Here is an 18,114-nt window from a genome sequence, read left to right as displayed (position 1 = left end):
AAGTTTAAAACAAGTTAGCTTGTTGTTGATGTTGTGTATCATCGCGTCAGAACAGATCCATAGCTGACCCTTGATGGGTTTTCAGAGGCAGTTAATCGCATAGGAGGAGACTGCCATCCTTCTCCCCTGGAGCATCTGAGTACTGTATGCCTTCAGGGCTGTAGCACAGCCTCTTGCCACTAGGCTACGAGAGCTTTACTATTTGACAATTTCATGAAAATTGCTAAGTGGCATTAATCACATTTATCACAAAATTCACGTTCTCTTTAATTTTGTCTAATTTACTCATGAAAATTTTTGTGACAAGATTACGCATATAAAGTTATTGTAACATTCACTTTATTAGTAACATCCTTTTGTTTCTTTTTTATTACACTAGTTTATTAACAAAATTTGCATACATTGTTTTCTAGAACATATTCTTCCAATTACCCTCACTCAACATCCTTATTTATTAATTAACATTCTGATTATCACAACTGAAAGCAGGAGTGGCATCCACTTCCTAAATAACATGCCTCCAGACACTCTATGAACTTTGATAAATGTTGATAGTTGTAGAGGGGCTTCAGGCCTTTGGTTCATAGGGTCACTAACAATTATTATTATTACAAAGTCTTGTAAAAGTCCTAATATTATTAACAAAGTAGTCTAAGCCACTGCCCCAAAACTGATGTACAATGAAGAGTGGTATTTCTTTATGTAGCTCAAGCCAGTTACTCTATCACCTTTGTGCCAAATGCCGTGATATACTCTACGCTGGAATCCTGAAGGGACTTGGTTAAAAGCAACCAGCTGCTTGTGAGAGAAAGATGGACAATCTCATCCTTTGTAATTAACTGTCTTTGGAAACTCACTGGAGGATCTGCTATGGGTCAGTTCTGACTTGATAGTACATAAAAACACTCACAACAACATGCTCACTGGATCTCTGATGGTGTAGTCCATAGGGAATTACACCACAAACTCAAAGGCTATGCATCTCTGGTGATTCCAATCCACCAGCTGCTGCAAGAAAGATGAGAAATTTCCCATTGCAATTTACATCTCCAGAATCTCAATTCAAGGCAACTATGAGTTGGACTCAACAACAAGAGTAGGTTAAATTATTCTTTGTATTCTCTGATTGCTTTTCTTCACCACTTTTGTTAGTTTTGGGGTTTTATTTTTCATTTTCTTTTAACTTTTTTTATTGTGCTTTGAGTAAATGTTTCTAGAATAAATTATTTCTCATTCAACATTCTGATACATTTTTAACATTGATTACAGTTCTCCTAGTAAAATAGCACTCTTCCCATTCTAATTTCCATTTATCCTTCTAATCTGCTAACTTCAAAAGTTGAGCCATAAAAGTGAATTTAGTTGTAAATTTAGACTTGAAGAGTGACTAAAACCTCACAGGTTCCTCTAGTCTCTATTAGATTAGAAAGCCTAGTCATGTTTATAATTTTTAATTTTGTTTCACATATGTCTCCCACTCTGTGTAGGTCCCTCCTATGAAATTTTCTGGACACAATCTAGTTCTTCTGATTTGAGGGTTGTGGAAGTAGAGATTTATATGGACCATTTGCCCTTTGAACTAATCTTTTCTATGTCTTTTTTTATTTTCTTCACTCTTATTTCTTATGGACAAAGAGAAAGCAATAGTTGCATTTTTAAATGTTACTTACTCTCAAGCTTTTACAATTTCAGTGTCTACTCACTAAGTAGAATGGAGAACATTGTGTTTTGTGGAGTATGTTTTGACAATTGTCCTTGATGTCTGCAGAGTATAGTTCTCATGTCCTAAGACCAGCACTTCATTTCTTTAATGTAACTTATTAAATTAAATTGAGGCAGTTTTGCTCCTTCTTGATCCTACTATATATGTTGGTATATTTATAGCATATTCAAAGAAACACACAATAATATCACCTGGCAAAACTATTGTGTAATCAAGAGGTAGCTCCCTTCACTTGCCATGTCTTTGTCTTGATTTTCCCTAGATGCCTATATATCCACTTGTAGATTGATGTTCCTTACTACTGAATATGATTTCTAAATGAAGATAGGCTAAAATAATAAAAGAAAAAAAGCTGAACTATGTGGACATTATAACATGTAAATTGCATTCCTTTCAGATGACCACAAGATGGTGTTGTACATTTTTTATAATTTTTAAGTTTTAATTTTGATGCAAATATTCATGAATCAATAGTATTTTTAATTTTTTCCTATCTTTCACATTATTTGTCTTATGTTTTAAAGTAAGAACTTATCTACTTAGAAAGATACAGTAAATATTTTTTTTATCTGATTGTGGCTTAAAAAGTAACTAATTAACATGCATACTTTTCTAATAGATTTTTTATGTCTCTCACCATCCCCTTGATTTTAAAAATATTGGTGTTACTTGTCACTCAGAAATCTAAGAAACAGTTGTACATCCGAGAAAATCATGAATAAATTTCAAGTGTATGTAGACTTGTTTGAAAGATTTTGGGTTTTGTCTCCATCCAAAATTGTGATTTACATAAAAAATATATATAATATACAGGCTGTGTAGATATAAATTATAAGTTATAGTAATAATTTTATTTTTTATAAAAATATTGTCTTACGTAATTGTGGCTTATCTATTTACTTAAAACTAATCACATTCTTTAAGTATTTGCATGTGTCTTCTTTGTAAAATATATACATAACCTTCTTGTGAAGTTCAACAAGGTTACTAACATAACTTAGATCTTTTATTGGTCAGAATTTTAGGTAGAAATATTTTCTTTTCAATATAATTTAAAATGGATTGGACTGTGTGAATCATTTTTATTGAACTACTTGAATATGGATTTTGAGTTCTTAGACATAAAAAAATATTTTTAAAATCTAAATATATTGTTCCCTTTATTCATGTTGAGTTGAGATTGCTTTGTTGACAATTGGTTTATTGTTTCACTCTTATTACTTAGAAATAAAATATGAGAGAATACCTGAGGAATAAACCATGTAAATTATTACTTACATATTTATAATATATGTCATTGTATTATACATGCATTTTTCCTAGCTTTGCTCTAAGTTGATTGAACTATATTTTAGGAAATACATTGTATTTTTTTACAGAAAAGTATATTTCAGTTATAGTAGTTATTTATATTACAGAACACTTATAAATCATATTCAAGGCTATCCCTAAATAACGCTTTTCTTGTCACTGAAAGGTTAAAAAAAAAAAGTTAAAATATATAGAATGTCCTCGATGACGGCAGTTGAATAACAACTATAAAAAGTAGACATAAATCAGAAAAGCAGAGGCATAGATGAAACTTTGCAGTTTGAGGAATGATGGGAGGAAATTTGGCATAGTTTAGCTTAAATTCTTTAGACTAAGGATGAAGGATGACTAACTGTTCTTAAGAAACATACCTTTGAGTTCGTTTCTATCTGTATTCATAGCAATAGAAGAATATGAAGATGAAGCAGGTTAGGACTAGACTCCATTCTGTTTTTATCTGGTCACTATGAGTCATCATTGACCTAACAATATATACATTGTTGTATAAAGTCACCATAAATTAAGGTGTTATTTTAAATACCAAAGGGGGAAAAAAACCCTCCAACTTGATGATTACATCAGTTGTTGTACTTCAGCACTGTCAAATGAGAACTGGCTCATAGCTAACCTTTTACAGGGTTCTCAAAGGCAGCAAATCTCATGGAGGAGATTGTCTATTTTTCTTCCACAGAGCAACTGGTGGATTTGAGCTGGAGGCTTTAGGATAACAATGCAACTCCTTACTGCTAAGCCACCAGAGTCACCTGAATTGTAGGTAGAAGTGCCACATAAGACTTTCAAGTCTGCACGTCTTTTTTGAGCAGATTATCCATCTTTCTCCTGTGGAAAAGTTGGAAAATTTGAAATACTGACCTCTCAGCAGTTGTATACTTAACTAATTCACCACCGTGGCTTCTACTTTATTAATTTTTTATTAACTAGCATTGATTTGATTTGTTTATCTCCATGTCTCAAGTCCCCATTGCCTATTTCTTCATTCCCAAATCCTCCACTAGTCTCTACTATCCTAATGGTTTTCTCTTCCTTCTTTCACCCACCTTCTTTTCCCCCTTTTTGAACAGTTATATGTCTATACCTTGTTCCTATTTGCTAATTGCAATAGCTGCATTGTCTTTATTTTTATTTTCCCATATTGATACTAGCTCATCTTGATCCTTTTAGTATTCTCTACTCGGAGATTTCTTTTTCATTGTTATTTGAATTGATTTACAAAGCATATTGGGTTTTCAACTAATCATTCATGCACATTGACATTATTATAATACCCACTGTATCTGATCATCCATGTGTTCCATATTGTATTTCCTTCTATGGTATTTGTGTTTATTATTGGAAGCTCGGGTTGTATAGTGGTAAGAAACTGCTGCAACCCAAAGGAATGTGATTCAAATTCACTAGCTGCTCTAAAGAAGGATGGGCAATTTTCTTCTGTGCATTTAATTGCCTCTGAAAACCTGGTGGAGGGGCAGCTATGAGTTGGTTCCTACTTCATGGTACACAACAATAACAAGAGCTCCCCTCTCCATGTTTTCCTTTCCCTGGTAATCACAGTAGAATGGTTCTCTGTGTAAGCCTTTCTTTGTTGTTGTTGTTGTTAGGTGCCATCGAGTCGCAAGCTACTCATAGCGACCCTATGAAGGAGAGTCCTCAACGTTTGGGTGCCTTTCATCCTCTCTCCAGGTTCATAAGGTTTCCAGAGGCAAGCTATTATGGAAGTAGATGCCACTCTTCCTTCCAAGCTTGTTTTAATCGGGGAGCTCCACCCCACTCTCTGTCCATTTTGGGTAGCCAACCATTAGCTTTCTTATAATAGTGGTCTAGTAAAATATTTGGCTTTGGGTGAATGACTTATTTCATTCAAAATAATGTCCTCTGGTTTCATCCATACTATTTAATGTTTTATGAATTCTTCAATTATTTCAATGGTATATAGTTCTCACTCCATTGTATGAATGTTCCTGTCTTCTCTATCCTTGGGTTGTTTCTACCTCTTTGCTGTTGTGAATAATGCTTCAATACATGTGGTGTGTATATATGGTTTTTATGTAACAGCTTTTATTTTTCAGATACATACATAGTAATGAGATAACTAGATTAAATGCTATTTCCATTTTCTACTTTTTGAAGGAAATACCAATTACCTATCCTTAGAGGTTGTGTCACAAGCTGTGTATGAGGGTTTCAATCTCTTCACACTCTCACCAATATTTCTTATCTGATGTCTTATCCTTTGCTCTCTTCTTGGCCTGATATGTTATCTTTTTGTTTTGTTTTGTCTCCCATTACTCTAATAATGTGTGCTATAGAGCATTTCCTCATCTATTTTTTCGTCTCTGATTATCCTTTGTGGTGAAGAGTCTTCATATCTTCTGTGTATTATGTAATTTTAGTCTTTGTCTTTTTCTTTTTCAAGTGTTGGTATTGTCTAAATACTTGAGACAGGATGGCTCCAACTTTAAAAGTCTTGTAAATGATTTCTCAGAATGTTGAATGATGAACTCTCACACAAGCAATGATCTTTTCAAGATTTGAATTTATTAGGTAAATTTGGTAATTTATTAGGTGAGTTTATTAGGTAAAACTAAATTAGGTAAAATGCAAATGATTTTATATTACAAAGATTGTATTATTTTCAAAATAATATCTATTCTCAAAATGCAAGTAACATTTTAGCTGTGTTTAATTTTTTAGAAGTTAAAATTCCTGTATAAATTTCAATTTAAAAATTAGCTACATGATATAATTCTGAATTTAAAAGCTGAAAATGTCAGAAAAAGAATAAATTTTGTAGTGTTTTGATATTACTGCTGTAAAAAGAGCAAAGGCCACACTGGGCCTTTACAAACTTCATAGGAGGAGATTATCCCTGTCCACAGCATCAATAACAACCAATTGTCATGAGATTGGCTGTGTCCCCCATGCTCCCATGTATTCTTATATCAACACCAATGTTACTTCTTTGCTGTGTCCAAAAGCTGAAGCGATAGCTTACAGACCACACAGAACCATATTGGGGGAGTTAAAAGGGTATAATTTAGATTAATAACAAATATAGTCAAGACAGCTCCCAAAATGTGTACACAGGCACCTCAGCCTCAAGCCTCATGGCTTTAATTGTCCAACAAAATTCTCAGTGTTACCAACATTGGCTTCCACAGTCCCATCTCACATCTGATTCTCCAGTTCGCCTATCGCAGCTGCTGCCATCCCAAAGAACATCCCATATTTCGCTGAACTGGGCGTGATTTCTCCTCTCATGCTAGGTGAAGAATTCCATCTCTTCTGGTGTGGGAAGAATTCCTATTCTCTGAAGCTAGAGCTGTTCAATTTATTGGCAAGCCTAGTCAATCTTGTTGATTGTTGAGACGAACCAATCCCATTGCAGAATGATACATAACCAAGCCCTTTGTGTATAGGCCAACATTCTCCACTCGCACATACTCACTCACATACCCACTCTTCCACATACTCAGTCATCTACACGAGAAAAGCCATAGTAAGAGACAAACTCCACAACTGCCTTTATCTGAGAGCAGAGTATCTATAAATCTCTTTTATAAGAACTCAGTAGCTAATATTTAAAAAATATTTTTGCATATTAATAAAAACTTGGCCTATAAATGGTAATGTTTATTATGCTCATTGAGTTATTTTTAAATCAACAAAATTAAAAAATAATTAATATTTTTCTTTTTTATTCCTGTAAAAGATAATTTCCATTAAGCCTAACAACAAATAATGATTTACAACTTTTACTTTTTAGGAGCAAACTTTTTTAAAAATAGACTCATTTGGGAGCTCTGGTGGCTAATAACTCAAAGGCATACAGTTTGAATCCACTAGCTGCTGGGGGGGGGGGGGCGGAGAAATGAGCAAATCTCTGCTCCTGCTATTTCCTGCCTCTGAAAACCCACTAGAGGATCTTCTATGAGTCAGTTCTGAGTTGCCAGTACCCAACAACATTTTAAAAGAAGTTGAGAAAAAGTAAGTGATTTCATTGAAATGTGAATAAAATAGAGATATGATTCCACATCTTTTTTATTCTAAAACCTAGGCTTAATCTCAGACTCAAAGAGAGAAAAGTAAATTCACAATTTGTTTACCCATTTAAACTTCATAATATACAGCACCATCTCCAGTGTAAATTCAAAATGGAAGGCCACTAAGAAAAACATTTTTTTTCTTTCTATGTGAGAGTATGTGTGCAATATGGTATAATTTGAATTCTGTTAGACTATAGGAAATAGACTTGGCCATGGAATATTTACTATCCTTACTTATGCTTTTGCACTACCAGTAGTATTAACAGTGAGGTTTTTGTACTCAAATGAAAAGTTGTTGTTGTTGTTGTTGAGTACCATTGAGTTGGAACTGACGTAGCTGAGCCTACAGTGTGTTTTCAGAGGAGATTGTTCATCCTTCTTCCATGGAGCAACTGTAGATTCAAACTACTGTGCATTCGAAATTGCACCCAGCTTCTTACCACTAAGCTACCAGAGCTCTTGTTAGACCTTAGGTATCAATTTTTGCAGTTAAAGTTAGGATGTGTGAAAATGTGTAATGATGCTTCTTTCTTTTCTGTCTCATTGTATTTGCTAAATGCAAAACGAATATTGCCTAAATGTTTCATAATAGTCATGGTTTCTGAGATTATTTTGATCTTTGATTTTATGGTTATCATTGAAATAATGCAAGCTGTACTCTAACAGTCTTTGTCATTTTACTCAGTAGGAAAAAAATGTACTTCTTTTTGCCCTATAAATTGTTCTTGTTTGCTTGATTATTGAACATTCAAAAAAATCACATTTATTATGAATAAAATCCATGCAAAAGGTTCAGATGGGAGTCGAATCACTGTGAAGGGGACAATCTAACAGAATAACTCAAAACACATTTTTGTTGAGCCATAACCAACTAATAGCTGACCCTCCAGTGAGTTTTCCGAGACTGTCAATCCCACAGGAAAAGACTTCTCATTTTTTCACATGGAGCGGCTGGTGCATTCAAACCTCCAGAGAGGAGTCAGTCACCTTATGTTATCTGAGTAACTTCCCCACAATCTACATCATCAGAGTTCCCCACTGTAATGAAGGAGTCATGAAATGGGAGTCCAGATATAAGGTTACTGTCTTAGTTCTAATAACAGTCATGTGTATGGCTTTAGATAGATAAGTTGGCTTCATGGATTGTATTTTATCTAGCTCAAAAAGTGCAGTGATTAAACAATATGCAGGAACAGTATGATCCTGCATGTTTCTGATTTCCACACTGCTTTTCTAAATAATATATCTATCTTTAAAAAGCAGCTAACTCTTAGGAAGACTGGCTACTGTATATGTTTATCAGGAGTGTCTAAATGAATACTTTTTTATATGTCATGGCCTCACTATTATGTCTACGTAGCCTTAGGCCAATTCATATTTCTGGATGTGCAGCATTAGCCATTTGATATTTTTAATCCTGTACATTAGAATTAGTTTAATTCAGAATCACTTAAAATGACTTTCATTTTCATTATTTCACATACCAATATTCATTTTGAAAATTAATACTTTCTAGGGACTTTTTTAATTCCATTTTAGTTGGTACCTAACATGCTACAATATTCTATAAATGATCACAGAGAGTGTTTTATCTACTTATAATTCAGCATTATTTGAGAAAATTACTTGACGAGTCAGAAATTAATTAGTAAGGAGATTCAGAATGGACTAGGTTTCTGTCATCATTTATCAAATAATTTAAATGACAAACAATACAGTCCTTTTGAAACATGCCAATCTATATTAGAAAGTCTGATAAAAAACATTGAAATATTTAGTATAATTTCAAGTAGCAAATACAAAAACTGATTGAATTTACATTACATTTTGGAATAACAAGTTTTAAAGATGTATACCATCAAAGATTAAGATAGTAAGATAAAAAAATTGAAATTCCTTTTTTTAAAATTAATACTAAAACTAGTTTTAGTAGAAATATGTAATATTTTATGATTTGTCTCCTTTGGATGCATGATGAATGCATATGTTCAACATGACAGTGATTACCTTAAAATGGGAGAAAATCACTGGGTACTTTTCATCAGTTGTTTATGAAAGGCATTGTTAATTGTAATGATTAATTTAAATGTGAAGTTTATAAATGTCGGTGTTCAATGTGACTGTGTTCCAAGTAAAGTTATATAGTATTTTTTACAATTTCTGTGTAATGCCGAGTGTCGTCATATGTTAGCCAGTAAAAATCATATGTATAAATTTAAGAGATGTGTTGCTCATAATTCATGATTCTGTACAAATGATAAGCTTCTTGAGAACATTTCTCTGTGGACTATGTATTGCTAATTATACTCAAAATTCAAACTACAGCTTTCAAAATATAAGGTAAATATAACAAGGACATATTGTAATGGTGTTTAACCCTTATCATTTCAAGTAATAGGCATATGTAAACAAAGAGTAGCTTCATTAAATGCAGTGAGTTTTCTAATGCATCTTACTTATTTAAATGTAATTATACATGCTAACAGCTCAAAGATTTGAATTTTCATTTTCAGGAATCTTCTATTTGGTTAGTGCCACCCTACCATCCAGACACAGTTTAGTAAACTTTTGAAACTTACTAAAAGAGGTTTTTAATAATGGTTAGTATCCTTGTGCCTTTCATTTTTTTTTCTTTTTGTAGTGTGTCATATTAATGTGGAGAAGCTGTTTGTGTTATTTTCACACTGAAGGACTTACTTAATGACACAACTTAAGGAGCTCCTTACCTCGAAAGGGGTGGTTTGAAAGTCACAATAGCTTATATAAATATTGTCTGTCTTGCTTATGTTTTTATTCTTTTCTTGTCTCTTGAACTCTTTCCTTTTCTTTCTTTTACTATTTTAACATGATGAATTCCTGTTTCCAGTGCACTTGGGTTTTTCAAAGCCTTATTTTATATTTAATACCAAAGCTTTAAAAGAAAGAATTTCAATTAAAATGCAACATACGAAACACATATCTTTCAAAAAAAGGAAGTGACTTTTGACAACAATTAAACATGGGGAAACATCTAGATTTCATTAAGATATCTATAGGTTCCATTTTATATTTTTATAGATAATTAGTAATTGAATTTGCATTTCAAAGTTAAAAAAAGAAGAATATGTTTATGGACTAGTGCTACATATGAAATACTAGGAGTTTTATTAAAATAATTTCTGTTGTTATAATGATTCTAAAATTTAACATCAAATCTTTCAGTTTTTTAATGGCAAGACACTAAAGCTTCCATTATAAAACAGAAATGGTTAAATGTGATAAAATTTTAGAATCAGCATAACAAGATAAAGGATTTTAATAGTATAGTCTTAAGTAAGGAAACTGTTGTCTGACTGTGATTATCAGATGAAACGATTTTTTTGGGTAAATTAAAATATATTTGACATAAAAGCTGACTAAGTTAAGTTTATCCAGAAAAATATATTTTCAGAATTATAATTTGAAGACAAATCTAAATGAAAATCTTAATTTTCTAGTAGCTTTATATAATAAATGGAATAATAAAAGTGAAAAAAGTCTTAATTCTTAGAGTCTAATTTTTAAATTCAGTTCATTTAAGATGGTTTCTATACAAGTTTATTTGTCTGGATTGAAATGGATTTTTTTACTTATAGTTTATATTATTCAGTATTATAAATGTACAGTTCCATAAAATTGCTTTAAAATAGTTTTATATACCATTATTTATAGCCTGAGGTAAGTATAAAGAGCTTAATGCTAAACCATCTCATAGGTGACTGTGTCTGTATATTTACTTTTCCCTAATAAAATAATATACTTAGGCTGCTCTCTTACTATAAACAAAATTAAATAAAATTTTATGTATTATCTTTTTAAAATTATATAGCTAGAGTGATTATTGAGATAGTCAGAAGATGTTCAAATGTTACTTAACATTTTAGGGTATGTATTGGTTTTAGGGGAAAGATTTATTTTGAACAATTCAATGTCATTCACATACTATAACATTTGTGTCATGTGGAATTAAGATATAACCTTATCATGTCATCTAATCAATTCTTCTGTTAAATGTTTCAACAGAGAGCCAAGAATAAGTTACCTCAAGACTATGTATCCCTCCCCCTTTTGGAGACTGATTTTTCCATTTCTACAGTGTTGTCATCATCACCATCTTCATCATCATTATCATCTTGTTCTTAATAAGTACATCTAATAGTACGTATTAAGCAACACATATACTGGCTGTCAGGTGCCATGTAAACCCTTTAATAGAAACATAATTCATGAATTTCAGAATGTTTTTATTTAACAACACACAATAAATAACGTTACAGTAACTGTAGTTAATGAGGACTTTTATACATCACTCCTCTACCAGAGCTAATAAATTAATTAATACTTTCATTAAATTAATATTATTAAATAAGTGTTAAACTTTACCTGATTTGATTATTTTAATGCAATGCATTTTTCTATGCTTCTCACTCTGAAAATGGAACAAAACTTATTTGAACAATTGAACATAAAGCATCTTTAAATAAAAATGAAATTAGGCTTATGTGTTGCTATTATTGTTCATTCAGGTGACATTTAAAAAACACATGTGGGTACAGTCTGTGCCATAATAATTTGAGTCTTTGCAATTCGGTGAGAGCATTCTATAGGAGACTTAGAGGAAATAACATCCTTAGTGTAGAAAAAATACATAATAATGTGTATAAAATAGTGAAGTGATAAAAAAATAAAACTAGTGAAAATAATGAATCTCTTTAATTACAAATATAAGAGATGAAACTGTAGTGCATGAAAAAAATGGAAGAAGTCAACAGGCCATTAATGGAAAGAGAAGAGTATATAGAGACATTCAGAAAAATAGGATATTTGGATTTAACCTGTTTCTTAGACATTGATATTTAAAAATTGGTATTAAAAATTAAGCATTGGCTTTATATTTGTTAGCCTCTTAGGAAGGAAGAGGGTAGTGGTAGAATTGGGAAGATTATTCAAAGAACCATAAGTGTAAATAAAAATCTAGCCAAGAGTGGACAGTAAGATACTAAAGCAAACAGAAAAGCCACAGAACTCTGTACATGAATATTTAGCTAGAATTTGTGGTGTGAGATGAAGAACATCACTTACCTTTTTTGGAACCCATTTTCTGCCTCATTAAAAAATATTCTTTTAAATTTCACAAAAGAATTGTTTGTAAAATCCTTTTAAAAAGATGGCACATAATAGTGATCAAATATTTTATGCAATAACATTCTCCGGGAATTAGTACATAAAACCAGTGGCATCTAAAGCAAAAATATCGTCACTCACTCGCATGCATTATTTCATTATGTTTTTACATCACTTTTTATAATTTTTCATACTTGTCCACATCTTTGGTTGTTGTCTACCTTTTTATTCTTATGGAGAAACCATTCGAGTTTTAGTATAATGTACAACTAGTTTATGAATCTGATTTAAATGCAACCAGCAATGTGTATCTCAGATAGGTTCATGGTGACAATTTTGTTTCATATATATGAGTTTGTAATGTGAATCTTGAAGAGCCTGTTTTAATATACTCAGACATAGAATTTCCAGCATATCTATTTCCAATGAAGTTAGAATTAAAAACAAACATATCCCTATATTCACTTTATATCCTCATGAGATAGGTTAACTGATTATAAAAAGAGATCAGTATTTGCATAGTTTTTAAAATGTTAAAATTTTCCAGCTATGATTTAATCACATTTATTTCTGATAATTATTAAAGCTTTTTAGGCATAATCACAAAAGATATATAATGAAATATCAGAAATCTTATTAATTTTTTTCTCTCTTTCTGTCCTGTTTTGAGGTCTTCAATGAAAAGTCCATGTTTAAAGGAGATTTTGTACCTGTTATGTGTACTTCTTTTTTCTTTTAAAGTGATCTATTATAATTTTTGTTACAATTAAGAATGGATTTCTAGTTCAAGATTTGTGTATTTGTGTATGTATTTAAGTTCTATGATAGATGCTATCCTTTATACCAATCTGTGTTATAGAATGTCATCTGAAAATCTTATTCAATATATATGTAATATATGTCTTAATAGTTAGCATTTCATTAATTACTATCATATGGAACTTTTCTTTAATTCAAACCACCTTGATAACTTATTTTAATTTTTGTATGTTGTGTATTCAAGGTGTAATTATTGTTTTAACTCTTTTTCAAATATCAAGACTTCTCTGTTGATAAGAATATTGAGAATTACTTTAATACTGCTCTTGGGGAGTAGCAGTTTATTGGTTTTGTAACATTTACATTTCTGTGCTCTTCTGTAGAGATCCTTCTGTAGCGCCATGGTGGAAGAACTGAGGATGTCCCTGAAGTGCCAGCGTCGGTTAAAACATAAGCCACAGGCCCCAGTTATTGTGAAAACAGAAGAAGTTATCAACATGCACACATTTAACGACAGAAGGTTACCAGGTAAAGAAACCATGGCGTAAAGCTGGGAGGCCGAACACCCAAGCACAAACTGTCGTCTTTTTTCAAACAATTTAGCGAGAATGTTTCCTGTGGAAATATGCAACCTGTGCAAAATAAAAAATGAGTTACCTCATGCCGCTGTGTCTATGAACTAGAGACTTTGTGATCTAAGCAGTTGCAATGATCAGACTTGATTTACAAGCATCACGGATCAACCAAGTTACACGGGGTTACACTGTTTATCATGGGTTCCTCCCTTCTTCTGAGTGAATATTAAATGCACATTTTGTGGCTGGTTTCAAATGCAGTCCTGAGGAAAAATTACAGGTTCTTTTGAAGTCCAACTGTTGCCAGGAGATGGAATATCAATGCCCGACAGGGTAACCAGTAAAAGAATCATTAAGAATAATAAAAAAAAATAAATACTTGGAATCAGCAAAAACTGTAGTGTTGCAAGAAACAGTGCAATCTTCTGAACTCCCAGATAATAGAGGTGATGATGTTACTAGCCCCCAACTACTCAGTATAATGATCATCTGAATAGACAATATGTGCTCATAGGATGTGGGAAAATGTAATTCAAAACAAACCTGAATTTCATGGCAAGTGGAATATAAAGCAGATCACCATCAGTTTCATTTTCATTTTGGTTTATTTTAACAGTCTGTGTCATTGATTGAAATAGAGATGTCAAATACGAAGGCAATAATGCTGTTTCTTAAACTCATCAAGGCAGGAGCTTTAACATGCAACTCATCCAGATCCCTACCACCCCCTGCCCCCCATAAACACTTTCACCAACACTTTCCCCATAATCAAAATCAGAAAGCAACAGTTGGCTCAGTGATTCTATGTTAAGTGAGGATGCTATTATGCCATCTTTCTTGTAAATTGTAAAAGGAGGGCTGAATACTGTGGGCTATGAGGAAGACTGAAGCTTTCATCCCAACATTCCGATATGCCAATCCACACCCTCATCCCTGCCCTACATGAACTTGGTGGAGCATGGGCAGATCTCAGTGATAAGAGAAAGGGGACTGTTCATCTATAGAAAGTATGCGCGGAGAACTTTGAAATGGACTGCATTTATCAATACAGTCACAATGTTAAATGAACAAAATCCTTGAGCAGTTTTTTTTCAAAAAAAATGTTCAGGTTTATTTGTGGAAATGCAAGATTTCTATGAAAATAGTTTTTGTATGGAAATTTTTGTAATACTTTTTATCAACAAAATAAGAACATGTGTTCCAGGCAGGGGTGTGATGTCAAGCATGAATGGTAGTGCGTGTGCACCACCAACGTTTGGTGAAAACTATTTTTATCAAGAAAAAAAGGAATCATAGAAGAGAAATATTTTCAAGTTAGTTAATATAAAAGCTAGGTGCACTACCACCACTGCTTACCATGCCACACCCCTGGTTTCCACGAGGCTGATAACATGCTGTAATGAACAATTGTGTGTAAAATGGTAAAAAGACACAGACCTCTTGACAACATTGTGATAACAGTTGAGTGCACACAGTTTGCTGTTTGAATCCAACGCACAAAATTTAAAAAAGTCATTAAAATTATGTCCATTTTACTTTCAGCTTTGACTTCTGTTTCTCTCTGTACCTCTTCATGAATTCTCTACTTTATCTTTGCACTTGGTGAAGCACACATCTTCAATCTTTCTAGGTCGTCAGAAGTGGACACCTCCCAATATCCTGGAGGAAAAGAAGAGCAAAATCTTGGGTGATAAACTAGGAAGTCCTAGATAGAGCTGGACTGGAAGATATAATGTGATATTTAGGGTGAGAAAAACTAACATGGAGGGAAATAGCAATTCTTGGATTAACAGTCATGGTCTTCTATAAGCAATTGAACACATATATATGATATTTTCTTGGAAAAAGTGTATAGGATATGCAAGTCTGGACAGTGATCAATGATCACATTTATGAGGCTTAATTCATAATTAAGAACTTCTTGCATATCATTAATTTAAAGTAATTCAGCAAACAGAAGGAAATATGAGTTTAGTATCAAGAGTTAATAGTGATGTGATTTAGATGTCAGTATTCTAAAGACAGTCTTTATCATCAATTACAACATACACTTTACTAAGGAAAAAAATCTCTTGTAATCAGACCCCTGAACAAAAATACCCAAAAAAACCCAAAAAACCAAAGACACCAAAAAAAATTAAGAAGGAATCTAGAAATTTAGGGGGAAACTATCTAATCATTGAATGTCTTAAATTAAATTCAAAATTAAATGACCAAGGGGTTTTCAAGAGTAGGGTGTTTTTGCATTAAAAACACATTTCAAGGATGATGGTATCCCCAGGCTTAATTAATTTTAGAGAACTACATAAATTATTGCTGGGAAAAAAATTGATTGTTGATTTTATTTATTTTTGTTATTTATTTATTTTAATATATGGGTGTTCTGGTGGCCTAGTGGCAAGAAGCTGCACTGCAATCCCATAGGTATGTGGTTTGAAGCCACCAGCCACTCCACCGGAGAAGGATGGGCAATCTCCTTGTGATTAAATGCCTCTGAAAAGCCACTGGAGGCTCAGCTATGGGTCGATTTCAACTCAACAAATCATAACCTCAAATAACATAACTCATACAATTTTGGATAATACTATGTTTTTTAATCACTCAAATGCTAATCAGATTTTAACACACTTTTAAAATCCTCCTTAGACAAATTGAACTTAACAAAATAGGCTGGAAAAATAGCTTATTTTTAAAATATTCCGTAAAATACAAGATTTTTAAATGAAATTTGAATTTGTTGTATTTCATTAAATAATTATTTGAAAAAGTAAAGAAACCTACTGTATTTTAATATTGTAATAAATATAGTGTGATAAAGAATAATGTTCAATTTTTAAAGTTTCATAAAAGCTGTCTATGTTATTGCAAAAAAATTATTTTCCTGCTCAAGTTAGTGATAATTTGGAAGATCGTAGTATTATGAGCTCAAACTTGTGAGAAATTGTAAGGATGACAGAAGTTAGGACAGGGTTCAGATCTCTGGTTTTTTGTTGCTGTGAGTCATACTCGACCACACATAACAACAATAAGTCTTGGTGTTTATAGAAGAGATCCTAGTCTTAACTCTAATAAGATTTTGGTTATATATAATTTAAAAGGATACAATTTTGCCATTTTCCTTTTCTCATTTCTCCCCCTTACATTTGTATAAGCAATGCTTTCACATTAAAAAAAAAAAAAAGAAAATGGGGGTATATAAAATGGAGCTAATGAACATTTATGTAATGAGGAAAATTTCTGTTTTAGTACTATTCAAATAATACTAAATTTGGTAGTTAATGTTTTATGCCATCAAGGTATAAGTCTAATTCAAAACAATCAGCTTTGATTTTATAAAGCTCACAGGACATGTGTTACAATATAGATAGATAAAGGGAACTTTCTTAGAGAATTGTGTGAGCTTTTAGATTTTCAGAATACCCTTTAATGTATTATTTTACATATGTATCTTTTAGATTTATTAAAACCCTAATTTAAAATTGGGTTTTAAAAATTAAATGTATCTCTGCTGCTTTGCAAATTTGTTGCTATTTATCTATATTTTCATGTAGTAGGTTCTACAACATTATACTTGCAAAGAATATAAAAAACCTTTGGTAAAAATAGTTTTATACTCTAAAGTCAATATGTACAGTTTATATGTAATATCTAATTTAACAGTGCTAATCAACTGAAACAAATTCTATCCTACATTTTATTCACCTTGATCAAAAATCAGGAGTTAAAAAAAGGAAGTGAAACACAAGACATACTGTATTAATATCTGTTTAATAATATTTTAAATATCCTTCTTATATATCAGCTTCTAAGGTTGTCTTAAAATCTGAGATAGTTGCTATAACTGAAGCCAAATTATATACAATTCTTACTAGGAGGAATTAAAATGAAAAGGTATGAAAAAGTCTTATCCCTTGTAAGGATAAAAATCATAAACCAAATTGTGTTCTCTAGTCATTCTTAACTCATGGTGTATACCTGTGTGTGACAGAGTACAACTGTTCTACAGGATTTTCTAGATGATAAGCTTTACAGAAGACTATCAGAAGGTCTTCTTTATTCCACGATACCCTCTGAATGGGTTTGATCTGCCAATCTTTTAGGTTATTATGTTTTGTTGTTTAATGTCAAGTCAGAACGAACTCATAGCTGACATTCCAGCAGGTTTTCCAGAGGCAGTAAATCTCCATGGAGGAGATTGCCCACTCTTCTTCTGCAAAAAATCTAGTGGATTTGAACTATGTGACTCTGGGATTACAGTTCCCTAGACATGTGCAAACCTTTTGTGTGAACCACGGACACAGTAAGGATATGTCTCACAAATTGCACACTCCACAATTGTCAGAACTTGGCACCTATCCTCACACTTCCTTGAAAAAAATAGATTGGGGAATAAACATAGAATTTATGTTGGTACAGGCGATGCTAGATAACAGACATGGATTCAATTACTAAATAACAAATGGAAACAGATATGAGTATACATTTTGCGATCTCTGCCATCCTGGTCACCTGCCCAAGCACACCGAATTCCACCTTGTTC

The 18,114-nt window shown here is 32.3% G+C and overlaps 1 protein-coding gene across 4 annotated transcripts in view; it reads left to right on the top strand.

The window, feature by feature from the left end:
* Positions 1-13,853, top strand: part of GRIK2 (glutamate receptor, ionotropic, kainate 2) — a 1,103,729-nt gene extending 1,089,876 nt beyond the window's left edge. For 2 of the 4 annotated variants that reach the window (XM_006881188.1, XM_006881187.1), the window contains one exon: positions 13,383-13,853. In XM_006881188.1, the coding sequence (XP_006881250.1) occupies positions 13,383-13,547 (165 nt within the window). In that variant the 3' untranslated portion in view covers positions 13,548-13,853. Of the gene's footprint in view, positions 1-9,611; positions 9,699-11,139; positions 11,275-13,382 lie in introns of all 4 variants that reach the window. The other 2 variants (XM_006881189.1, XM_006881190.1) reach the window with 2 other exon arrangements.
* Positions 13,854-18,114: the final 4,261 nt, after the last annotated feature.

Source organism: Elephantulus edwardii, unplaced genomic scaffold (genome assembly GCF_000299155.1).
Source record: "Elephantulus edwardii isolate Elephantulus edwardi_28Jun2011 unplaced genomic scaffold, EleEdw1.0 scaffold00013, whole genome shotgun sequence".
NCBI lineage: Eukaryota > Metazoa > Chordata > Mammalia > Macroscelidea > Macroscelididae > Elephantulus > Elephantulus edwardii.
The sequence above is the reverse complement of the archived record's forward strand: the minus strand, read 5'-3'. Positions and strand labels throughout refer to the sequence as shown.